This window comes from Nilaparvata lugens, chromosome 2, assembly GCF_014356525.2.
Source record: "Nilaparvata lugens isolate BPH chromosome 2, ASM1435652v1, whole genome shotgun sequence".
NCBI lineage: Eukaryota > Metazoa > Arthropoda > Insecta > Hemiptera > Delphacidae > Nilaparvata > Nilaparvata lugens.
In genome coordinates this window covers 91,342,640-91,370,579 of record NC_052505.1, presented here as the reverse complement: position 1 = coordinate 91,370,579, position 27,940 = coordinate 91,342,640, and the positions used below count along the sequence as shown (strand labels likewise).

General features: G+C 33.5%; 1 protein-coding gene across 1 annotated transcript in view; it reads right to left on the bottom strand.

Annotated features, from left to right (window-relative positions):
* Nucleotides 1-27,940, bottom strand: part of LOC111049176 (protein lin-10-like) — a 106,263-nt gene that overhangs the window by 77,607 nt on the left and 716 nt on the right. Inside the window, 9 exon segments of the mRNA XM_039420256.1 lie at nucleotides 117-259; nucleotides 5,765-5,804; nucleotides 10,767-11,024; nucleotides 12,534-12,616; nucleotides 15,098-15,141; nucleotides 18,200-18,425; nucleotides 19,802-20,206; nucleotides 20,209-20,296; nucleotides 26,264-26,413. Of these exon segments, the coding sequence (XP_039276190.1) occupies nucleotides 117-259; nucleotides 5,765-5,804; nucleotides 10,767-11,024; nucleotides 12,534-12,616; nucleotides 15,098-15,141; nucleotides 18,200-18,425; nucleotides 19,802-20,206; nucleotides 20,209-20,296; nucleotides 26,264-26,413 (1,437 nt within the window).

Sequence of the window (27,940 nt, the reverse complement as noted above, 5' to 3'; positions counted from 1 at the left end):
ACGGCAGGTATAGCTCACTCAATTCACTATGATTTAAAACGTGTTCAAGCTTCAAGTCTGAGGGAGGGTCAAGTGCAATCTGATTGGCTACTATGATGAATGACCTTGGGTCTGACCTTGATTCTGGAGACGGCCTCCTCGGCTTGCAGCATCCGCGTCGATTTGGTTGGCTGACCTTCGCAGACCAGCTGAGTCGATCCCAGGTACCGCGCTCTGAATAGCACGCCTTCTATCAGCACTGCCGGTTCGTGAATCATAACTGTTCCACACAGGAAAAAATTATTTAAAAACTATTTTGTAATATTATTTCATTATAAATAAAAATACCAGTTGAAGGGGTAGAGATTGGAATCAGCAATGATTATTTTGCAGGAGCATGATTATGAATTCATAATCATAAATGCTATTTATTATGTGAATTAATTTCCTTGCAGAAACTATTCATAATATAGGAAACAACCTTGAGCATACTTGTAAGTTCATATACAAGGATTGTTCACTAGGTATATTTTGTTTTTGTCTATTAAGATGTAAATGCTAACTAATCCTAAAGAGACACACTGGGGTGTTTCACACCCCAGGGATTTTTTTCTGTTCTGAAGTTGACAATATCAAACATATGGGAATTTATGCCCAGTCTAAATTAGGTTTGTAGTATTGTCAACTACTCTCCACCACTTCCAGTCAGTAATAGCATTCTACAAGGTCACCAGATCATCTTGTTCTTCATTTGGGGTGTCTAACACCCCAGAGTGTATTCTACGTAGGACTTTTATCAAACACTTTTATTACAAAGATTTACTTGTATTGTCACTACGAATGTGGTATGGGATGATGGATCAGATTGGAATAAATGCTATGATTCTCTACAACTTGAGATTCAAAACAATAAAATGAAGAGACGTGAGTTTTGATGAAGTTGTCGTTGGCAATGATCAAGCCATTCGTTCAAACCGGATTAGGAGCTCCAACACTTAGGCGGAACATGGTACTTCTAAAATTAGTATAAATATTGATAAGCAGTGCTTTACTTTTGATTTTTGTATGCACTTGGAACAAAAATGATTAAGAAATGATGAAGTATTTTTTTCATATCTTTCAAAGAAAAAACAAAATTAAATTGGGGTGTTCAACACCCCAGTGTGTCTACTGTGTTAGCATAAAGTAAGTGTGTCTCTGTAGGGTTAAGCCTCACAATTGATGTCAATTGTTTTCATGGAAAGACTAAATTGACCAAATTATCAAAACAGAATAATACCATAGAGAAGCAATAGCGTAAGTAGATATCCCATGGTATAGGGTATTTATGTCGCAACTTTTACTGTTATCTCAAGCCGATTATTGTCGATTATTACTGTTTTGACCGGGTAAGAGTGTATGAACGGCACAATATGAGAGACTACCAGCGTCATAAAGCTTCACAGGAAAGAGCTACGTGGACTATCAGCTTGAGATAACAGTAAAAGTTGCGACATAAACGCCCTATACCATGGGATATCTACCATGGGATATTTCTCTATGATAATACCTAGTGAAATATGCAAGAATCATAGTAAATTTGAAGAGGAACTAACTGTAGTTTAAAATTATTTAAATATTATACTAGTAATACGATAATGAAAACCAAAACATTATTTTGTAAAACGAATAGAATAATAATAACTATAGTATCAACTAGCAAATTTTTTAAAGCAATACTTGAGAAAGGGGGAGTTCTAAGCAATTATGTACATGCATCGTTCCTGAATGACGAGTACAAACATGCTGCACATAAAATGCTTGAATGCAAATATATATTTCCAATCGGGTAATTACAATATTAATGTACAACAGATTCGGATATAGAGACTCCACATTTGTCATCGATTAAATGGAATTACACATAAAAATCTAAGGAGAATTGTATTTCAAAAATTTGCAAGTATCTTAATTTGCAACTATCTTAATGACAGAAATTTTTAAGGACGAATTGAAAGCTTCCAAGATTGCGTGAAATATTGAAGATCAATTTTGAGGATAGCTATGTCCACTGGAAAAATTATAAAAATACAAAAACATTTTTAAATGTTCATGGTTCCTTGTTGAACAAAACTAGGTAAAACAGTAAAGAAGTTTAACTGTCCACTGGAAATAATGCAATGTCTTAGTCATGCTTGAAGTATCTCAAAAATGGAATATTTATTGCTACACCTTTGTTATTGATTTCAACACTTGAAAAACAAGGAATTTTAATAATTAGTCCATAAAATAGTAGTCCAAATTAAACAGTTACAGTATTGAATTTGTCTGGATGAATCAATAGATAAATTATTTTTTTTCAATTTAGCAATTGACCGGTAAATTAACCGGAAAGCTTACCAAAAACAATACATTGGCCATCCATCATTGTTATATCTAATATGATTATCATCATCTGACATTGTTATATCTGACGTTTCTAGTTATATAACAATAGTATAAATGGATGAAGGGTTGAGAACCAATAACCAGAAGTATTAGAAAATCTAACTACTAAAACTTTACTTTTGTAGGGCAAAAGACTGAATACACTCATACTCAAGAAATGGAATTCATGCAATACACATTTATAGAATATTTAAAGAAGTATAGCTACAGTATTTAAATTCTCAAATGGAAAATTTATCAACGTATAATACAACAACTTCCATGACAGCAAAAATTTTCAATGTATAAATTGAAATTTCAAACTAGATTTGTCCCTTCAAATTCAATTGAAATAATTTTTACATGCTAAACTTTTCGCTTTCAGTAATGTTTAGGAATTGAACGATTTCACACGTAATGAAGTTGAAAATGGAAAAATAATTTTGCATACACATTATTGTGTTTGAACGCAAAATAAGATTGATTTAATACTTCATGCACTGTTCAGTTTTCAATTTTATAAATGAAAAATTGCAAGAACATCAGTCGTTTAATTCAAGTAGGCAGTAGGGGAGAAAGAAATGAGATGGAATATTACAATGATTACAAATAAACAGATGAAAAATCTATCTTGAAAGCTGTCCACCAAAGGAGAAACTGTATTCTATCCAAGGATGCAAATGCAGGAAACACTCAATGTTTCAATGGACAAACATGCTACTAACAAGGTACTGAATAAAGAATGCAACATAGCTCTACCCGGTTTCATAGATAAGGAAAGCAATGATTACCTAAATAACGAAATAAACAAAATAGATATCAACAATATTCAAATCTGAAGAGGCCAACTCAATAATCAACAAAACAAAACGTCCCATTCACATTAGGAGCCAATATACGAAACTTACCACAAATTAATCGAAAGTCCGATATTATTCAGAACGTAAAAAGGAAATAAGAAAACAACAGTTTACATCTCATAAAATAAAACGTTACACAAGGCTTCACTAACAGTAAAAAAATGTTCATATTACAGAAATCTATCTATAAATGTTGGTCCTCGACTAGAAGCTCATTGAATATTTAAATAACTTTTAGCGTCCTTAGTGCACGATAACAATAAAATAGTGATTAACAATAATTTATAATTCTATTAGCGATTCTATTAAAGGAACTATTTTTATTTTTCTGAGGGATAGTTCACTAATAGTTCATGAAACTAAACCACTACAGGAAATTTCTAGCTGATTTCAAGATGAGACAGTTCTGTTTACATTCACAATTCAGTACTACATCACATACATAAATCAAGACTCATGAAACATTTTATATTATTTAATTCAGAGCTGATAAATTCACGTCTAGGAAAATTTATTGGGGAGCTTTTTCATTCTGATTTGGCCTTCCAATAAATGTTTTATTGAATAGAGGATCGTTATATTTAACAATAATTTATAATTCTATTGGCGAATCTATAATAGGAACTATTTTTAATTTTTCTGAGGGATACATAATACATTTATAATGATGCATAAGAGACGTTCACATTTTCATAAAAAAACTTGGTTTCTTGATGATGACGAAAAAGTTTTCGGATTCAAAGCTTAGTCAAGTTTTTGATAAAATAGCTATAACAGTTTCAATAACAATTTATCAAACTTGTATACAGTTTCAAAATATTCAAGGACAAAAAATAAGTAATTGATACATATATATTATGTTATTTACAAATCATGCTGTTTAGAGGCCTGCTACAAGATCAGTGTTATGTAAGTTATTTTTCCAAAAATCCCAGGTTTCTAAGTTCAAGTACATTTTCAAGTTCCATATCTGAAGGTCAAGTTTTCATATCTGAACAGTGTTCAATTTGAAAAACAGATATTCCAAGTCCAGCATACCATTAGGCTAGGCGCACACCAGTTAGTCAAGACAAGACATTATCAGACACATTTAGTCACAATACTTCACATAGCTGCTTATGATGCAACTCACACTGATTAGTCATTGCAATTAGACATGTCTTCATAAGCAACTATGTGAAGTATTGTGACTAAATGTGTCTGATCATGTCTTGTCTTGTCTTGACTAACCGGTGTACGCCCAGCCTAAGGCTAAGCAACACACACTGATTAGTCAATGCAATTAGACATGTCTTCATAAGCAACTATGTGAAGTATTGTGACTAAAAGTGTCTGATCATGTCTTGTCTTGACTAATCGGTGTACGCCCAGCCTTAATGAGCATAGCATTGCGGATAGATTGTAGAGATTAGTTGTGTTAAAAACAATTAGGCTAGTCACACAACGATTAGTCACTAGCCGTCAGGCTCGCTTCGCTCGCCTTATCCGTCTAGCCGGGGGGCTAGAACATACCTACCAAATTTGAACGTTTTTGATCCGGTAGATTTTTAGTTCTGCGAGTGAGTGAGTGAGTTAGTCAGTCAGTGAGTGCCATTTCGCTTTCATATAATATATAGAAGACAAGACTAATCACGTTTAGTCACAATACTTCACATAGTTGTCTCTTTTCTGTATAGAGCTACTTGTAATATAAATAGAAATAAAAATAAAAGTACCTTTTAGGGTACTGAGATTTATATTTTTATAATGTAATAATAATAGAAATAGAAATAAAAGTACCTTTTAGGGTACTGAGATTTATATTTTTATAATGTAATAATAATAGAAATAGAAATAAAAGTACCTTTTAGGGTACTGAGATTTATATTTTTATAATGTAATAATAATAGAAATACAAATAAAAGTACCTTTTAGGGTACTGAGATTTATATTTTTATAATGTAATAATAATAGAAATAGAAATAAAAGTACCTTTTAGGGCACTGAGATTTTTATTTTCATTTCTATTTATATTCACATAGTTGCTTATGGAGTCATGTCTAATCAGTGAGGTGCATCATAAGCAACAATGTGAAGTATTGTGACTAAACGTGACTAGTCTTGTCTTGACTAATCGGTGTGTGACCTGCCTTAATCACACTGCAGAGTGAGCGGTTACAAATTCAATGAGAGAATAAAGGCCAGACCATATTAAGCGTTTTTTCAGGCGTTTTCAGACAGCGTTTTTAGTCTCGGCAGAGCAAAAAGCTCTCCGATTGGCTGATTAGGTTGGTGCCAGATAAAACGCTTAATATACACTAGTTGGCCTTCATAGTCACAACTATACCCCAGCACTAAAGGAGTTTAACTGGGAGTATATCAATGAGACAGCTAACAAAGCGTTATATTGTGAGTATGCAGTAGACATACTTTTTTACCCCAAACAAAGAATGATACTAAAGGTTTCCTATCGGAATCAATTATTCTCAGATTTATCCGTAAGAAATATAAAAATAAAATTATGAAAATGACGCAATTACCTTCTCTGTTACGTCCTTTTTTCTTGCTTCCTTCTTTATCCTGTAATAAAACAATAAGTTTGCAAATTAGTTATGGTAACAAAATAGATTTCTAGAGTAGAGGAGCTGTCTCATATGACAGGGATAATTTTTTTCAATAAACATAAAAAACGCTGAATGGAGTACCGTATAGAATTTGATACGGATTAATGCCATTTTGCATTATCATATATGAATACTTGATGGTAAGCTCTGATATAATTTATCATTTACAAATGCTATTAAATTGTATTCCAAGGATTGTTCTAAATTTTGTCTCAATTCCTCTATTTAACAATACTAAATTAATATAACATGATATTTGGAACTACTATTAATTATTATCCATTATTCAAATCATATTTCAATATAAAAAATTAATGAAATCAATAGAATTGCAATCATTAAATCAACTATTTGTAAAGATGCAACACAAGAACAACTTCTAATGTTGCCAAGCTAATAATATTCTTAAATATTCTAATATTCAAGATAATAATATTATTGTACAGATGGAAATTACTGAGATATTGCAATTATTCAAATGCTAATGTATTAATAATTATTATTAAACGAAAATCCAAATTAAATGCTGTCATTCACCCCGAAGACTTCTGCGACTGCAAATATTGACAACAGGGTAAACAGCTAGATGGAAATTCGATGAGCGATACTATTCAAAAATTATTTGTCAGCCCGAGCTTGTCAATATTTGCAGTAGCAGAAGTCTTCGGGGTGAATTACAGCATTTAATTTTGATTTTCGTTTAATAATAATTCTTTTTTGCACATAATATTTGAGCCAAGAGAAGAAACAAATTTATTTTATTGACGAGAGTGTGAAAAATTCAGAATAAAATACTATTAAGGTGTAATTTTAATGCTAGTTGAAGCACATAAAAATAAGGGTTAGTATTTTAAAAAGCTATTGCTAGATACTTTATAGAATCTGAGAATAATAGAATGAAATATATAGATAACTTACAATTTGAATATTAAAGAATACATGCTTGATACTAACTCTACCAAGATGCAAAGTATTAAACATGCGAATCCATGAAGTATTTATTAATAATCAGTTACTAATTATTAAGTTTGCAAACATATTATATTTTTTAAAGGTGAAATATTCAGCTTCATATAAAATATACTGTAGTTCACTATCTAAATGAAATTCGGTTTACTAATCTTTATAAGCATTAGAAGCCTGATAATCTTAATTAATTATTTAAGCACGTTCTAGGAGCTGCGTAGATAAATTTAAAGCAATAAATTTCCAAAAAATAAAATAAAACTAAAATGTTTACTAGAACATGGCTCAAGTTAAAACGCATTGCATAAACATTAAAAACCTATTTCAAGCATTTATATACATAAAATTTCTAAAATCTTATAAACAGAAAAAACTCTAGTACCTTCATTTTCAAGGTTATCAAAGAATGAATGAGAACTATATATTATTATGTTGAAGCACTTTGTGTAGAATTTTACTGTATTTACAGCAATTGGTCTAAATTAGCAAAATAGTAATTATCAAAAGAAAACAATCGTAAAGAAAGAAATGGTAAAAAATAAAAATTAACCATTTTAATAAATTAGTGGCGGCACGATTAATATAAGGTTATAATCTGATAAACAATAACATGAGCATAGATCACCTGTTATCAAATGAGTTAACATTATGTGAACGGTTGCACAAAAGCCTGTTCGATTTTAATCTTGATAAAATACCACAAGAGCCACGGTATATACCGAGTGATTCAAAAAGGACATTACAACTTTGAAAATTTATATAAATCTTATTAAACAAGGTACAGAGCTGGTTTTGGTGTTGTTTTAAAGGAAAACACTTCAAGTTTTTTTACCTTAAACTAAAGATTTTCTATGTGACTTCCGTTAGTTATCCTACATACATCCCATCGTTAGTCGATTTCTTCCCAGACTCGCACTAGCATTTCAGGTGTAACTTGCTCAACAGCAGCGCAAATCCTTGCTATAAGTTCAGTTAGAGTGGCTGGCAAAGGAGGTACATACACCATATCTTTTATAAAACCCCATAAGAAAAAATCCAGCGGTGTTAAGTCTGGGGAACGAGGGGGCCATGCGATTGGCGCATTACGGCCAATCCACTGATTAAAAAATCAGACTATGGAATTATTATTCATGGTAAATCCTCATAATTGATCATTTACAAATGCTATTAAATTGTATTCCCAAGATTGTTCTAAAATATATAAATTTGATTTAATTCCTCTACTAAAATAATATAACTTTAATACTAAATTAATATAACATGATATTTGGAACTACTTACTATTAATTATTATCCATTATTCGAATCATATTTCAATATAAAAAAATTGATGAAATTAATTGAATTGCAATCATTAAATCAACTATTTGTAAAGATGCAACACAAGAACAACTTCTAATGTTGCCAAGCTAATAATATTCTTAAATATTCTAGTGTTCAAGATAATAATTATTCTACAGATGGAAATTACTGAGATATTGCAATTGTTCAAATGCTAATGAATGAATTATTATTATTAAACGAAAATCCAAATTAAATGCTGTAATTCACCCCGAAGACTTCTGCGACTGCAAATATTGACAACAGGGTAAACAGCTAGATGGAAATTCGATGAGCGATACTATTCAAAAATTATTTGTCAGCCCGAGCTTGTCAATATTTGCAGTAGCAGAAGTCTTCGGGGTGAATTACAGCATTTAATTTGGATTTTCGTTTAATAATAATTCTTTTTTGCACATAATATTTGAGCCAAGAGAAAAACTAAATTCATCTTATTGACGAGATTGTGAAAAAATACAGAATAAAATATTATTAAGGTGTAATTTTAATGCTAGTTGAAGCACATAAAAATAAGGGTTAGTATTTTAAAAAGCTATTGCTAGATACTTTATGTATAGAATCTGAGTATAATAGAATGGAATATGGAGATAACTTACAATTTGAGTTAAAGAATACATGCTTGATACTAACTCTACCAAGATGCAAAGTATTAATGCAAACATATTCTATTTTTTATAGGTGAAATATTCAGCTTCATATAAAATATACTGTAATGAATATTATGAGGAATTTGCATTGTAAATTAATATACTGTAGTTCACTATCTAAAATAAATTCGGTTTACTAATCTTAATAAGCATTAGAAAAGCCTGATAACCTTAATAAATTATTTAAGCATGTTCAAGAAGCTGCGTAAATAAATATGAAAAATTAAATTTTAAAAAAATAGCCTAACTTAGAACTAAAATGTTTACATGGCTTAAATTAAAATGCATTACATAAACATTAAAAACCTATTACAAGCACTGCATGTCTAAATATGCATTTCTATAGATAACATTTCTAAAATTTTAAAAATAGAAAATTTTCTAGTACCTTCATTTCTAAGTGTATCAATGAATGAATGACAACTATATGTTGAAGCACTTCGTGTAGAATTTTAATGTATTTACAGCAATTGGTTTATATTGGATTATTCACTGCAAATGAGTAATTATCAGAAGAAAACTATCGTAAAAAAGAAAAGGTAGAGAATAAAAATTAACCATTTTAATAAATTAGTGGCGGCACGATTAATTAAGGTTATAATCTGATAAACAATAACACAGCATGAGCGTAGATCACCTGTTATCTTATGAGTTAACATTATGTGAACGGTTGCACAAAAGCCTGTTTTAACTTAAAATTCAATCATGCTGATTACTAGTCCCAAACGAATTTTAGAAGGTTGGGATGTAAGAAAGGTTCAGGTCAATACATCACTACCAAATGTTTTATATTGTGTTTCAAAATAGGATAAATTGCTCTAAGATTCTTAAGCACTAGAAACTATTTAAAGCGCGGATTGTAAGGTGGAAAAAAGATAATGTTATAGTCATCTAGATAAAGAGCAATAAGTTCATGTCTACACTCTTGAAGACATAAAAACTTCGGCTAAAGTGCACGTCCAGTGCCAACATACCTGTCATAAAATTTTTGGTTGGGATCGATTTAGTATGTTATTTTGAGCACAAAATCACAAAAATTAAACGGCGGTCACTATTGTTTTTAAAATAAACTATGGATAGACTCTCCGAATACTATAGTACGTAGAACTAATGAAGATTGTGAATTGACATAGATGAAGGAAGCGTAGTTTATCAAGCTGTTCCACGTTACAAATTTCATTACAGTAATTGATACTAAACCTACAGTAAACAGTGATTTATACTAAAACTAAAAGCTACTATTGGCTGTCCAACTCATTGCTTTTTTTAATGGGTAAGAATTTAGATTATAATTTATGGATAGAACAGTTTGTTCTCTTCTTCAGTGTTGAGTATAATCACTGAAACTGTAGATTTCCTCCAATAAAAAGCCCCGATCTCAAAAAATTTTGAACGAAACCTTTAGCTGTGATGACACAACAATAATACTTACAATTTTTATAATCTTATTTATTTTATGTATTTTTCAATACCGGTTGACATTGTCAGTTGCAAAGTTTTTTGGATTAATAAAATTGAATTTGTATGACAAGATGTGTGTACTGTGCAAATGTTCAACACACTTGTCCTGTCGTTGAGGGTGGCCTTAAACGAATTATAAAGACAGGGATTTCAACTGTAGAGAGACGAGAATAAATTCATGATAGCTATATGTTACATTTTAAAAAGACGTTTCATGAAATAAAACATTTGACAAGTTAGTAGGTTCTACGGATGCAAGTACATGCAATAATTAATTATTGAGAGAAAGAGGGACGCATGCGGCGACATGCGAGAGAGAGGCCCGATTGCACAAAAGCTTGTTAAATTTTCATCATGATTTAATACATGGGAACCAATCAGAGAAGGCTGTCTTGGAAAGAAGGCTACTCTGATTGGTTTTCGTGGTATTAATTAAGGTTAAATTTTAACAGGCTTTTGTGCAACCGGGAAAGAGAGAGAGAGGACATGCGGAAGTGCCGCACCTTTTTCGCCTTTCCGTTGGCGGCGGTTTCATTGGCGGAAGAGGGAGGCGAGGAGGGGGAGTGAGGGCTGAGAGAGGTGGTGGGGGGACCTCCACCACCCTCCCCTATTCCACCCCCTCCACCCGACGACACAGACTGCGTCGGTGATGGCTTGCTTGTGCCGTTACTGTTACTGTTGTTGTTATTGTTGTTGTTGTTGTTGTTGATGGGGGTGACAACAACACCCGAACTACCCCTCGTCTTCGCTTTTCTCCACCCCTGTGCGTTCACAACATCCAACAACATCATATTATATTATTTCCTACTTTACACTTCTGTGTATCTACATCAAAATTTATTTCTGGTTCAAAATTTTTTTAACTCAATATTTTCAAGTTCTGAAAGTTTATTGAATGTAATCATTCTATTATATTCGGTTTTTGATCAAATCAATCCCAAATTTGTAGTTTATTCATTTCTGGACTGAAAATTGGACTCAAATCAATTCAAGTGGATAGCATAACCTATAATTTTTATTCATTCATAACTCTACCTTCATTGTATTATCATTCATCCCATCATCATCACCTAGGCTTAAAATACTTCTAGAGAGTCGTCTTTGTAAAAAAATAAATACATAATGAATGAATAAATAAATAAACATTATAATTATTTTCCTACTGTTGCAAAGAGATTACCCACTGGTTTTTACAACATAGAGGCCCGGTTGCACAAAAACCGGTTAAATTTTAACCGTAGTTAATTTCACGAGAGCCAATCAGAGAAGCCGTAGCCTTCTCTGATTGGTTCTCGTGGAATTAGTCACGGTTAAAACTTAACCGGCTTCTGTGCAACTGGCACACAGGTTTATATAATGTTTTCCTCTTAATTTCAATCATAGTTATTTTCCTAATGTTGGATGGAGAGCATCGAATAGACCAGTTATTTTCAATTTATTGTTACTTTTAAAAAATACTATTAATCACAATTTATCTAGTATTTTAGAACGAGGTATGTGTATTTCTACACTACACAATGTAGTGTAAAATACACTAACATGGTTGCAGACTTAACTGCATTAAGGCACGTTAAAAAAAAGTGATAGAAGAGAGATCCATCAAGATTGGAAATACAACAAGATCGGTACAGAAATATAAAACTAAATTCCATGATGATAGTACAAAGAAAAGAAATAAAATGATTGAAGAGAAATCCATCAAGATTGAAAATACACCAAGTTGGGTCCAGAAATATAAAACTAAACTCCATGATGCACGTTCAAAAAAAGAAATAAAGTGATTGAAGAGAAATAAATCAAGATTATAAACAGACTTAAGATTATGTTAGTGGAAAAATTTCAACCCTTCTTGTGCATAGGAGAAAGTTCGAAGTTTTCTTAAAATTTTGAACATAATAAAGTTATAAATGAAGACTATTGTCCTCACAAAGATAGTGGAAAATTTGAATCCATAAGAAAACCACCAGAATATGTTTGATTTCAGTACCGCAGGCCTCGTCCAAGTCCGTACAATGTAGCTCAATAAAAACACATAGAAAAAGGTAGGTCAACAGAGGGTACAGAGAAAATACAAGGGTCAAATTCTAACCACTTAATATATCAACAACAATAAGAAGGAAGTAACTCATTCCTTTGCATTATTGTAAAACATGTAAGTGACGTATGCACCAATAAGAGTGTACATGAAACTGGAACAATCAATAGATGGATTACAGAATTTAACATTTATAGAAAAATAGAAGAAATTGTAGGAAGTTTGGATGACTGACCACTTTCTCCTCGTAGAAGCCATGATCATCAGTTCTTTGCTGTCCAAGAAGTCTGTCAGTTTCCAGATCGGTATCTGCTTCTTCTGCAATTGAAACATTCAAGGATTCATTCATATTACCTGGTTTTCAAATGTGCGAGTATTTCAACTTTTCGTTATTTGTGTTAATTATCTAAAATTGAATAAATAAATGCTTATTTCCCAAAAAAACTAAAACTACAACATCAATTATACAAAATATTAGATAAATTACAATACCATTCAATAGTTAGTTACAAAAAAATCTTATAATGTGTCCTCTACTTGAATGAAAAATACTAAGAAATTGTCAAAAACCACAGATTTATTGTTACTTAGAAAGACCGGTTTCGGTTATTACACCATTGTCAATCTCTGATAAACTAAACTCAGAGATTGACAATAGTGTAATAACCGAAACCGGACTTTCTAAGTAGTGTATCAATAAATCTGTGGTTTTTGACAATTTCTTAGTCTTTTAAATGCAATATGAATAATTACCACAATATCAACTTCTCAACTACACAAAAAGTGTCCTCTACTTGTTTAGTTTTTTCTGTGTGGAAATTGGCCTGCTCCACTATGGCGTACCATGTTCCAGATAGGTTTTGTTTGGTTTTTTGTGTGCGGATTATTAATTAGTTAGTGTTTAGTAAGTCATTAGATGGTTAGTTGTTGTTTGAAATAATGTTTTCTGTGTTCTGTATTCCTTTGCTCATCAACCAATTGTGTAGGTACTATTGTTTTGAACTTTCTAGGATGATTAATCTGTTGAAGTTTGCAGGAAGTAGATTATATAATTTTTGTGCTAAATGATTGAAATGTCTCTGGTATAGTGCCTTCCTTGCAACACTAGTGATGAGAAGATTCCTGTATCTGGTGTTGTGGTTTCTGGTTTGAAATGTTGTTGGTTTCTTGTGTAATCTGCATATTATCTCCTTGGAGAAAAGCTGTCTTGGATCCATTACGTCAAACTCATTGAATAGCTGGTCTGATGAATAGCGTGGAGGCTTCTGGTTGATGACCCTCATGATCAGCTTCTGTACCCTGAGGAGCGTTCGATGTGCAGAAGCTTGTACCTTTCGCAATATCTTTGGCAATAATGGTTTTCCATCTCAAAAAACAATCATATACCAGCAAAATTCTAATCTTCAAACCCCACTAAAAATTCTACATACACTCCGGCATCCATTTCAAACGATAATCAATCATATTGAAATTGAAATTTATTCACAACACTGACATATTTTACAAATATTTTTACAATGCAATTATTATAAAGAAACAGTATCATCGCCATCCATATCATCAATTATCAAAACGTTTCGAATAATATTAACATATTGCCATTTGAAAGCCAAAACCTAACCTCCTGAACCTTTCCTTTTAGAGTGTAATCTCATTGAATGCGTATTTGTATAAGTGCACGTCAGATCATGCATAAGCCGAAAAACAAAATCTGGAAAGTGCCATTGTGACTTGGATGTGGCTGCTCACACTTAACGCAACTAGCAAATGCACGCGTTCAATGTGAGTGTTCCTATTGCTCTTCCACATTTTGTTTCTCAACTTCACACTTGGACAAGCATAACCAAGCGTGCACTTGCACATATACGCATTCATTGTGATCACACCCTAACCTTTTAAAACATAATCACACATAGCCTTCTAGGTTATGTTCATCTAATTTTATATACAAGACTATTTGAAATCTGGCTGATCTGAGGTTCCAAATATTCAAAATCAGTAGTTGTTGCAAAACCAAATAATAACACTACATCATTACTTAAAATTTCTCATTGAATGCGAAACGTGTGTTATTCTAGAAAATTTCTTACAAAGAATACTATTTCTACTCATGGAATACTTAGACTAGGCACTCTTCAACTATGAAGTACCAGTTACAAAGCAAGAGTTCCTAAAACTGCTCTTCTCCCAAATTCTATAAACAGAACCATTTTCAAAAGAATGGTTACATTTTCACTTTTACACTTCCAATAATCAAACAAAAAATTGAAATTGATCTATTAACCTTCCGGCAGTCGCGCTGTTGTAAAAAGGTACAATGCACATAACTATTGAATGGGGTGGTGTCAGTGAATGAGTCACCTATGCATTCCAAAACTTTCCCCCATCACTCCACTGAGTTGCAGTATCAACCGAGCAATGATTCAGTCTTTAGGTGTCATTTAGTCGCGACAGTGCATAAGTCGCACTGTGCATAAGATAGGGAAAGACTGTAAACGAACCAATAACACAGAATTGATGGCTTTGCTTGATGTACCTTATTGGGCTATGAAATGGTAATCATCCAAATGTTCATAGGCGTAGTCCAAGAAAATGGAAAAGTAATTATACAATTAATTAATATGTTTTGAGAACATAACACTTGGAAAATTGGATGTTGTACAAAATACAACACGCGAATGCTCGTGTGATTGAGTAGGGCGCGACTACCGGAAGGTTAAATGAGGAATTATTACGGAATAAAATAAAAAACGTACAAATTATTCAAGTCTATTCTAACATAGACGAGTATTTACTTACCTTCATCACCACTGGGGCCACTCGTTCCAGTTTGGCCTCTCCGCCTGTAATAAGAGACAAAAAGTCAGATATTTTTCCCTCTAGAAGTTATAAAAACGTCTCAGACATACTGGTGAAATCAGACATTGGAATGCAATGATCAAGAGTGTTTGAATCACCCAACAACTGACAACTACTTACTCAAATCACTGTTACTTGAATACTACGAGTACAAATTGGCTAAATTTTAGTGAGAACTGTTTTATATAAGACAAAAATACTAATATTCATGAGTTTATTATAGCACAATGTATGAAATAGCTATAGTTAGGTCCACGTTATAATGGCAGTGTATGATTGATAATAGTGTTGTTATCCTTGTCTAACATGCAACAAAACAGATAGCACTATCTCTCTCTAGCTTTGCAATGTTGTCAGTTGGCCAGAAATATTTTATTTCACTTTTGACAGTGACTGTACAATACTCAGCCGCTATGTTTTATTTTGATTTATAACAAAATTCTAATGTAGAGTAGTCGTATGATTGATTTTAAATATATTTTTGAATACATGAAATTATTTTTAGATATTACCGTATGAGAAACACAAATTATACTTGAAATGCAACTTTAAAAGTTTGCAACTAATAACTTTGAGACCATCCTAGACTTCTTCCATGCTTCAGTTTACCGGAATAGGTTAGGCCTACAACACTGGTACCGGTATAAATAATATTGAAAGGTTATTTCAGAATTATTTCTATTAAAATTATCTTATTATAGATAGGATTTCTATTTTTCTATTATTTTTAAAATAAATTGGAATAGAATACCTAGCGAATAACTTAATTGCTGTTGTTTCGAAGCCTTAATTAGCCGCCATTTCAGGTTTGTAAATCTGATCTCAGTTATAAAATCAAAGTTTAGAATCAAATTATGAAAAAATTGATTTTATTGATGAATTTAATTAATTTGACATGAAATTTATAATTTAATCAAAGGAATTTAAATTAATATCAGATCAAATTTAATGGGATGAATTGAATAACAGCTGTGTACACTCAGTGGCAGAATGGAGTCAATTTGACAACGTTGTTCTCGTATCTTCCTTCACTGCCATTATAACGTGGACCTCACTATAGTTTGTTTACCGCAAATATTTTCCTCTATTCCGTTCCTTCATTAGGCTACCACATTTCTAGTTCGTTCCCTTTGAATTCTCATCCACCTGATTTGGAACGTCTTCAGTATTGATATAAGCAATTACTCCACTAATCATGCTCCAGTCAACATTATCCACTTAGGCAAACAAACACAGCAGCAGACAAACGTTTGCAAACGTCTGCAGACAGTCGGATGGAAAATCCTCCCCAGGTGTTCAAATGTTGCAACGCACACGGACGTCCGCCTGTCTCCATATGTCTGCTAACCTCTACATGCAAATTGAATTGAGTTGAATCTGATTTTTTCTCTGACTGCTTTTGTGAGCGTACGCCTTCAGTGCACTTTCAATTACATATACCACATCATTCAATCTGTAACACACATCATCCTATATTTGGTTTTTTCCAAGGCAATATATATTGAAATTTTATTCAGAAGAGGGCAGTTCGCAGTTTTTTGTGCCTCGATTGGCATGACCAGTAACTATAAAAAACCTCAAGTTCTAGCCTTTTAATTAACGCCATTGAACGACTGGCAGACACTGCCGGATCCAATGACTTTTGAATCCAAATGGGGCTGATGTTGAGTTGAAATCCATATTATATTTTTCGGACATACACGGATTGCGCCCAGAGGTCAAATGGGAGTGATACATGGCACCCATACACACTTACACTGTTTACGTAGAGACGTCATTACTGCTACTAACATTATATTTGTCCCGCTTACACTCTCTCTCACTCACTCTCTGTTGAAATTATAACAGTATATAATTATACTTTCCGATAACCATCTGCTTTATAACGACCATTCCTTCCTATTTGACTCTGAAAGTGTTCCATTGATTTATCTCGAAATTTAAAATCATGAATACCAGCTCTGACAGTATGTTGAACCGGTTAATGACCGGGAATCCCCCACTTAGTCAAAACCACACAACCCCATCAACTTTTTGATAATTAGCACATATTTACCCTTTCAGTCTGTCACCATGAGTGAGAATAAGAACAGTAGTGATATGTTTGCTATGCTGAGTTACAGAGGTCAAAGTTATTAGTGTTTGAAGGTTTTAAGTTTTCAAGAATTATATATCTATCATCCACATTGTCATTTCTACAACAGTCTTTGTCATTTAAACAAATTCAGAAATGAGAAGTCAAAACATTATGATGAATGACTGAGACGATGTTTTTGCTAGAACCAATTTGACAGAGATCAAAGATGACTTATCTTAATGAATGATTGATCAATCTGAATGAATGATTAATGAATCATGGTTCTAGCCCAATCTTTTAATATCAATGGAATTATAGAAAATAAATCTGTATCTAATCAACTGGGCTAATATGTAGTCATAATGCGGTGATATTAAGTGCAAAATTCGACTATGATTTGGTATTTTAATCATTGTAAATTCAAAATTTCTAGCTAATATATATTCTTGGACAGAACTTTGAACTTTAAATTTCCTCAGTAAGAACATAACCTATTTTTTCGGACATTTCATTATTTTCAAAATTTGGGAACAGAATAGTTTTGGGCTATGCCTGTTGTTCTATCCCGATCATATTCATATGATTTGTAATTATATCAACGAATAAATAAATAAATAAATAATCCAGTAGTGTTTTGCTTGAAGCTTACTTAGGATACTGGAGTGAATTTGAATTTCGCTCCTTCAGTTGGGAAACGTGATGTCGGCTGCTAGTGATAGCGAAATGACGTCACTTGTGATGACGTCACGGACGTTCACTTTGTTACGTTCAATATGTGAGTGGCTAAACACATTCTGACCGCTGGGCGTAATCGGCAGATTCCCAATCATGAAAAAGAAGAGAAGAGGGAAAAGAATAGGAAGAGGAAGAGGTAGGAGAAGGAGAAGAAGAAAAAGAAGGAGTAGAAGAAAAAGAAGATGAAGAAAAGGAAAAGAAGAATATAATTTCATCTTTCATAAACTGACCTTGGAATCCATATGGGACTGGTGTTGAGTTGGAGGGGCGGTGTCTGGCTGGGCGGCGAGCGAAGGGGCAGTGTCTTGGTGCGCTGCAGCGTGAGGCGGATATCCTTGAGTGCCGCCTCCACACTGGGGGCAGAGGGGGTAGCAGCCTGGGGCGGTGTGTCCAGGCTCAGGCGGCGGTGAGGGGCGGGTGCTGGCGGCGGAGGTGGTGTACGGTCGCAGACACCACCTGAATTAATGCAATACAAAGTAATATGAATTAGCTGTAACAGCATTCAATATGTGATGAAACCAAATTGAATTTAGCAATATTATTTTTTATGGCATATACATAGGCCTATACTATTCGACCAGAATCATGAATTAGATATCACATAGGCTACTGTCATACATGACATCAAAACCTATCCAATTCACAAAATAATATCTCAAAAATTGAATAAGTTTTGATGTCATGTATGACATACTACCAAAAAACTATAACTTACTACACTTGAATGATTGACTTGGCAGCAAGTTTGCTACATTGCTCTTCTGGAGTACAGAGCTGCCAGATTCTACATAACCCAGAGAGCCTGTGAGCTAATTGTGTGAGAGAAAAAACGAAAAAGAGAGCGTAGGCCTTTTTTATAGAATCAGCATAAGAACGAACGCCAACAGTATTCCATTGTTATATTGAAATAACATTGGCCATAGAGCCCCGTGCTGAGGTTTCCACGGAATATAACATCAAGCTTCACATTTCTACGATCATCAAGATTTTACGATACCACTGAATTTCACTGATAATTTTTCAGTCTTTCTTTGTTATTCTGAGATTTATGAATGAGTGTGAAAGAAATTCAATTAAATAAAATGTTGTAGTAAGGAAATTAAATTGATAAAGTAGTAATATTGGGTACCACAATCTAGTAGTATGACAGGTGTGTTGAACATGTGTAACACAAGTTGTTCGTCATACTTGTTGGGTCATCAGCAAAGGGTTTCAAATATGTTTTTATCTTTGCTACTATAATATTATTCAAAGTTAAATATGTTTTGTATTGTTAGATATTGTAATCTTCCAGGGGTTTATTAATTTTAATTGGTGTTGTATATTTTAGGTTGGAAGCGCTGTCAAGCAGCTGTTTTTCGTTCGAAAAATTTCGCATGAATGTCTTTTTCGTTTCAAGACATGTCAGTTCACTTGCTTGACACACTTGTTCTGTCGTTAGTGGCCCCCTTGTTGGTAAAAAAAGTTTTTAGTATTTTAATATCGCACTTTGAAATGTGTTAGACTATTGGAAAATAATTAATTACATATTTTAATCATTAATAAATTCAAATTCAAATTCTTTATTCTGCCAGACATTTTTTACAATGTATAAGCTCGTCAAAAATGCTAATGCTATGCTAATATCAATTAGCATTAGGTGTTGAATCGTATTGAACACGGTCGCTTGTAGGGTAGAAAACAAAATAAATCATTGAGTGGATACAACGATTCTAACTATATCGAGGTTCCCTGTACATATTTCTTATAATTTTTATCAATTTACATCTTGTCTTGAATGTGTAAAATCATATTCAACTTGGTCGCTTGTAAGATAGAAGGAAATAACTCACTAAGCGGATCCAACGATTCCAAATCGATATCGGCGGGATCAATGATAGCCGCGAATGCGCTCTTCTTGGGCGGTTCCTCATCACCCGAACTAGACTTCCCGCCTCCACCGCCTCCGTTCACCATCTTGCCGCCTCCACCTGTCCCGCCCCCGCCACCGTTCACCATCTTGCTGCCCCCGTTCTGGCGGTTGGTACGCTCCACAATCTCCCGCTCGATCTCCGTGATTTGTCGCTTCATCAGCAGCACGGTCGGGTTGTTGTTGTCGGTGTCGGACGTGTGCCCGGACGACAGACCGTCCTCGAGCACGGGCATGGTGGGGGCGGCAGGTGTCGGGTCGGAGGCGGCTGCTGCGACCGCCGCCAGTAGTGATGAGGCTTCGCTGTCGCAGTTGGAGTCGCAGTCGTTGTCTCCGGTGACAGCGTGAAGTTGCGGCTCTGGCCACCGCCGCCTCCACCGCCCCCGCACACTTCAGTCTCTAGCTCTTCACAACCTTCCTGCAACACATATCACACCAAATACTCAACAACTGTTTTCCAGAACGTCTATAATTCCAACATTCAAATTAATTATCGCCTCAAATAATACACAAAAACACTATACATACGGTATACTTAAAAAAAAATCACTTGAAAGTACAAGAAAATATAATGTTTGCTACAGTGAGGCCCACGTTATAATGACAGTGGAGAAAGATAGGAGAAAAACGTTGCCGATCCTCTGTCTTGTCAATGCCTTGTATACGTCAGCTACTGACGGTAGCTGATACAGGTTTAATAATTATGTAATATTAACTGTTCATTCTCGCTTAAAGTAATCAATTATTATTTTCATTAAGCAAGAAATTATATTTTAAAATAATTTCATAATGTATTTTCAAATTAAGATGAAAATTAATTATAAAATTAAATTATTATTTTTTGTAAATTAATTATTAATTCTACATATCTAAAAGACGATCTGGCCACAGAGCAAAGCGAGTAACAGATAGCGCTATCCGCTTTGTTGAATGATAGACAAGGATAGCAATACAACTGCTAATCAAATACTGCCATTATAACATCTCACTATAAGAATGATGTTCACATAGCTCTAGGCTTGTGCAATGAGGCAGATAATAATGAGAGATGAATGGACCTACAGTTTTAGGTGGGTTCCGAACCACAAGGGAGATTTTTACAGCTCATGATTCATATTCAGAGGAGTTGACTCAAGCGGTCACGGTCACCCTTCCAACAGGAGTTGCAGGCGCATGATTCTTAACTTATAACTAAGCGATAGCATATCAGCGCGACCACTGAGTCAAACCGCTCCCCGAAATTGATCAGAATAAATTTTATTAAAATAAATAAAAAGTTTGGCAATTCAATAACTTGCTACTTGTTATACAGTGTGATTTTTTAGTCCTGTTGTCTACTTTTGATCAATTTTTAAAACTTTTGGTTGTTATTTATTGAAGTTTTTCGGTTTATCGTTTAATAGTTTGACACCTTGTGAGACCGGATCCCCGTCTAATATTTCATCGTCAGAGACTGTTACTTGCTGGAGATTATTATTCAGTTGAAATAAAAGAAGGGGTTAGAATACAAGGGGTCCAAGTGACATATTGTGAGTTTTCAGAAAATTGAGCCTAAAGTTTACTTACAACCATTAATTAATTCTTCATTCATGAAATGAATATAGAAATGATATTCCCCTGTTCCTATAACCATTCAGTGTACTTTTACCAATCAAACGTACAGTTTCATGTCTCAAATTGCTCTCCTTCCTCAATTATCAGCTAAATAGTGATAAGAAGTATCACTTGTATTCCTTAATTACCAAACAAAACTCTATTGTCTAGCTACACATAAATCTATTAAATTTACCAGCAATTCAACAATGATTAATGACCTCATTGCAATATTATCTGATTCGCTAATATTGGTTCTTGGGGTATCTTTTGCTTGGTGACATGGCTTGATCAAGGTTAAATTTGATTTAATGGATACGAGCAACAGTTGAACTGTAAACAACTATCCTATCATCCCACCTCACCTTTTTTCCTAATCCTTTATTTTCCCTCTCAAGGATTGAAAGCCTTCCTAGTACATGGTAACCATAGTTGGAAGAGCTTCAATCCACCCCTTTACACCATATTCTGAATTAGCATCTTGTACGGACATTTTTTTTTTTTTTTTGTACTAATTTTGCTAGTTGTTTATTCTTGTTGTAATTTAATATTACTTGTATTTTATGTATGTGTGTAAAGGAAAATAATTGAAATTGAAATTGAAATTGAAAACAAGGGATCCAAGTCACTTGGAACCCTTGTTTAATCAAATAACAGCTGTTTGAAATGTAGTTTGAAATTTTACACTAGATGTCGGCACTGATCAGACTTACGCTTATACCTCTTGTACACTAGATTTTTACCAATTCAGCTATCGATTACTGTAGCTAACTCAAAAAAGTGAAGAATGTCACTTGGACCCCTTGTATTCTGACCCCCTCAAATGTATATTTGTTAGGCTGGCCACTAACGTAGGATGACGGCACGATACACATGACGTCATACATTGTGTGTTATTGCAGCGAAAGGCTTTGACCAAAAGTTCAGGTTTTTGTATCTTCGATTTTTGGTTTTTATTTTTTTTCTTCGCTGCTCAAAGTTAAATTATTCTTGTATCATTATATTTATAATTTTCCAGTGTTTTATTTATTGTTATTGGTTATAATTTATTCAATTTTAGAAGCCTCTCGCTGATGACAAGACATGCATGATGAACATGTGTCGTGTCATAGACCCTCTAATACAAGGCCCCGGCCTAAGATATTGCAACGTCACAGTCTAGGCCTAGAATCTAAGGTGCGTACAGATATACGCGCCGCGAACATGAGCAATTCACTTTCAGTCAGTTGACTATATCTGTATTTTTACAGAAAATATACATATATAAAAAGTTTGGCATCAGCTGATTAAAGTGAATTGCTCATGCCTCATGTTCGCGGCGCGTATATCTGTAAGCACCTTAATACATGATTGGTGAAAAAGATTCAAAAAATACCAGCTGATCGTTTTCACCAATCATGTATTAAGGTGCGTACAGATATAAGCGCCGCGAACATGAGCATTCACCTTAATCAGCTGATGCCAAGCTTTTTATATATGTATCTTACCGTTTCTGTAAAAATATAGATGTAGTCAGATGACTGAAAGTGAATTGCTCATGTTCGCGGCGCGTATATCTGTACGCACCTTTAGATTCTAGGCCTACACTGCGACGTTGCAATATCTTAGACCGGGGCCTTGTATTAGAGGTGGCTCTATGGTCGTGCATGTACACACATGTCAATCATGCATGTCCTACTGTTGGTAACCTGTCTATTATAAGCTCCACATTCTTTGTGTCCTGAAATAACACGACACTTCTCAAAACGTTGATCGATTGATAAGAAATAAATAAGAATCTATAATTTAGAGCACATTGTTTTCAGCCGCCAAAAATATGATAGCCTTGATGAAAAACAGATAGTTCACTGATAATTTTGATCATTCAGAAACATTAATTTTAGCAAATAACTTTATCTATAAACAAATTGCCTACAAAGAAGTAGATTGAGAGCATGCAGCAAAATATTGAAACACACAAAAATAGGGCAAAAAGTGGGTTCATCCAAATCCAAATATACATAAAAATCGATGCAAATAAATTGAATTCAGGTATCTTTAACGAGAACATACACATAAACCAGGTTATCATGACAAACAGAATTGGTTGATTCAGTAGGACTTTTATATGCAAAAAGGACATTCAGCTAAACTCATAAATGTAAGCATAATTTTTTCATGACCCGGTTTTCAAACAAGAGCACCTAAATTTCCATTCAAGCGCTTTAAAATCCCTTCCCCATCCAAAGGTTCCATTTTCTAGCACACATACAAACGTCTCCCCCAACAATAATGCCATGGATTGAACAATATACAGAGTATTGAAATACATGAAATAAACCCGAATAAACGTCTAGAGTACGGAATAATGGATGAACATAGAACATTGATTGCACATGCCGAATTATGTCTTACAAGCATTAAACGTCATGTACATTTTCAGGACATAGAAGTGAACGATATAAACATTGACATGCGGTGTATTTATGGAACGTAACCCCCTTACTTTTCAACTTTCAACGTTCCACATTTTCGAAATTTCAAAAATGTCATACTTCCCAATTTTATCAATGAAGAGTACAAGTTTGGATCAAACTGTGTATTTTTGGCCCACACAATGTTGACATGCGATGCAATAATTTTAGCCCCATAACAATACATTGACCAAGACTTTTCATATTTAAAAAAAATTGGATAACTTTTTTAATGGAGTTTGAAAACAATACCGGGTGTTTCAAAATTTGATAGAATAGAATAACTTTTATTTTTGATGACGTGGCGAAGTTTGGACAGTAATTTCTTCTCTACCAGTTAACCACGTCAATGAATAACAGGTTAGAATAGTTACTACATCAAATCATAAAGAAAATATAGCATAACTAGATATCACATGGTATAGGTAATTTATGTTCCAAATTTCAAGCCGATTTTTCTTACTCGAGCCGATATTAAAAGTTTAAATAATTTTAAAAAATCTCAGATTTATATTCTCATTTACAATATAATCTTGTTATATTCTTTTTTTCTTATGGATAGTTCAATAATTATTATTTCAGTTATATTATGTATATTCATCTAAAATGAATTTTTAGCTATTAATCAAATACACACATTAGTGTATAAGCCAGTATATATTGTAATCTGCATGAATAAGCACTCAATCAGTCAATATTGGGCCGTTCCTACACTCTCACCTGTAATACAGGTAATAATTGTCAGTAAGTAATAATCAGACAGTAATAACTGTCTGTTATTACTGTTTTGTTGAGGTGAGAGTGTAGTAACGGCACAATATTGACTGATTGATTGAGTGCATTATTCATGCAGATTACAATATATTATACTGGCTTATACACTAATGTATTTCATTAATAGCTTAAAATACATTTTAGATGAATATACATAATATAACCTGAAATAATAATTATTGAACTGTCCATAAGAAAAAAAGAATGTAACAAGATAATATTGTAAATAAAATATAAATCTGAGTACCTTTTTAAATTATTTCGATTAATTTAAAGACTTATCAATCAAGGCTTGATAATGGCATTAGTAGCCGAAACATCGAAATAATTTTAAAATGATTCTCAGATTTATAATTATTTTATTTATATTCAAAAGTAGCCATAAAAATAAAAAGACGTAGATAATATTGTTTTGGCTAAGTTTTGTTAGTTTGTAAGTTATTGTGATGGCTAAGTTTTTATTATATCAATGTCCATTCTTTGGAAAGAATATTCAAAATATCCTTTCCAGTGACACTCTACCAAAAGTATGAGAGACTACCAGCGTCAAAAATAGCTTAAGGCTGTAAAAAGGCTAAAAATAAACTTTCTACTTGTGATATTTTTCAAAGTTTTACGATTTGTATATATCATCAAGCTATCAAAATGAAAAAGTTTTCTCAGGAAAAAATTTTTTCCGATCATTACTTTTTGAGCGACTGAAGTTTGAATTTTTGGGACAGAACATTTCAAATTCGGTACGATACAAAATCCATGAGATTCAGAGGATGGATTCTTCATGGTATTGTTGATCTAGTATAGCAAAAATTTTCTGAGAATATCAATTTTTGAGAAAGTTATTCAATTTACCAAGAATAACCAAAAATAACTCGACTAAAAGTTATTTTTAGTAAATTGAATAACCATCTTCAAAATTGATATTTTCAGAGAATTTTTGTTTTACTAGATTAACAATACCGTGAAGAATCTATCCTCTTAATCTCATGGATTTATCTCTTACCGAATTTGAAATGTTCTGTCCCAAAAATTTGAACTTTAGGCGCTCATATCTCAAAAATTAATGATCAGAAAAAAATGTTATCCTGAGAAAACTTTTTCACTTTGATAGTTTGATGATATACAAATCAAAAAACTTTGAAAAATATCACGAGTAAAAAGTTTATTTTTAGCCTTTGCAAAGCCTCAAGGAAAAATAACTACTGGGATTATTGGCTCTAGTTAACAGTGAAATTCAGAATATAAACGCCCTATGCCATAGGGCATAGATATTATCTTCTTATGGTATATTTTTCCTACGTTAAAACTTACAGCCTAATGTAATAAATAATATAGCCTAGTAACATGTTGAATAATAACTATTAGGACTACTGGCTTCTGTTAACAGTGGAATTTAGAATTAGAACATGAACGCCCTATGCCGTGGGATATCATCTTATGCTATATTTTCTCTATGATCAAACTGTAATAAATGTTGAAACCCCGTCATTAGTTTTGAAACACCGGGTATTTCGGCCGTACACTAACATCAAGATCGGAAAGCACAGAAGAGAGACATCTCTACTGACCTGTAAGTTTAGCAGGTCTATTGTAGTAGGATCCCCATTGCTACTTGGCTTTCTTACTGGATCAGAGGGGTTTTCGTCCTGAGGCTTTGCTAGCCTAAGACCAACGTAGGCGTTGTCTCCACCCTGCCTTCTCAACTCATAGTCTAGCTCCTGAATGTAACAGAAAATCCCCACTAAGCGCTCGTCTCACCACTCAATTACTACTACGTTTGTGAAGCGGTTGGAAAGCTGTATCAGTAAGCGAGTGTAACATAACACAGATCCTGCATCATGCAAATCTTCTAATGGTTTCGAATTGTATTCATCTAATGTTACATTAGTTTTTCCGGCACGTAAACGACTATTGTGATTGTGGCTCGTGTACTAATTACTTAAGTGGATTTACTATTCCGTCTGATAGCAACTGATAAAAAACAAGTTACTAAAGTGATTGTGGCTCGAGTACTTACTGAAGTGGATTTACTATTCCGTATGATAACAACTGATGAAAAATGAGTTACTAAGAGCTCTGAGAGAAAGGTTGGAGAGAATAACTCTAAAAGAGACACAGATATATTCTAATTCAAACATGTTGAGGATTCAAAAAAATGTAGATTTTGAAAATTCAACATTTAAAATGTTTCAGATTTTTTAAATAAGTGCATATTTTTCTCAAGTTTTTAATTATTGTGATGCATTTCTTTATTTATTTAGGGTATTACGTCAAAATTTAAAATTTTTAAATAATTATTCCTGGGCCAAAAATCAAGTGACGAAGCAGTGTGTGATTACATAACCTTAACTTTTGGACAACATAAACATTCTATCAAAATTTTTGGAGAGAAATAGTACAGGATCAGCCTAGTTTTTCCTCCAATGTCATAATAAATTATATATTCTATAATGTCACAGTAAGCCTGGTTTCACCAAGCTCGATCAAGACAAAGGCCGGTTGCACAAAAGCCTGTTAAATTCTAACCGTGATTAACTTCACGAGAAAACAATCAGTTAGGGCGTTTTTGATGGGTTTTCTGATTAACAATCAATCTGATTAATAACAATCTCAGAAACAATCAGTTAGGGCGTTTTTGAGGGGTTTCTGATTAACAATCAATCTGATTAATAACAATCTCAGACCAATCAGTTAGGGCGTTTTGATGGCTTCTCTGATTAGTTTCGTGGAATAATTTAACCGGCTTTTGAGCAACCGGCACTAAGCCTGATACTTTTCAAATTACCACCTAGAACGTGGTCAGATCACAACTCGTGCACTTGCTCAATAATGCCCGTGCACACTTGTAAAGCATACTCGGCTCGACCTTGTTCAAATGTTTGACAACGTTTGATGAAACCGGACATAAGTTTATAATAATCCATCATTACTGTATAGACAGCACATTTCAAAGAGAAATATAAATTGGCAAAACCTAGTCTAGAGTATTACAATACATTACCCATTATACATGGTGAGGGTGAGTCATATTGAACTTTCCTGTTTTGGAAGGGCGTTACACGAAGAAGGGAAGGAGCAGAAGGGTGGGGATGGTGTCATTTAGACGCACCATGACAGCAGTTTTAGTGTGAGCAATGGCTTGGTCGGGAACAACATCGTGCGTTCGTAGTTGAAGAGTTTATAAAATGCGGTCCGTGATCACAGAACAGCTGGCGTTCCGTTTACCATTTTGCTATTGGTCGACG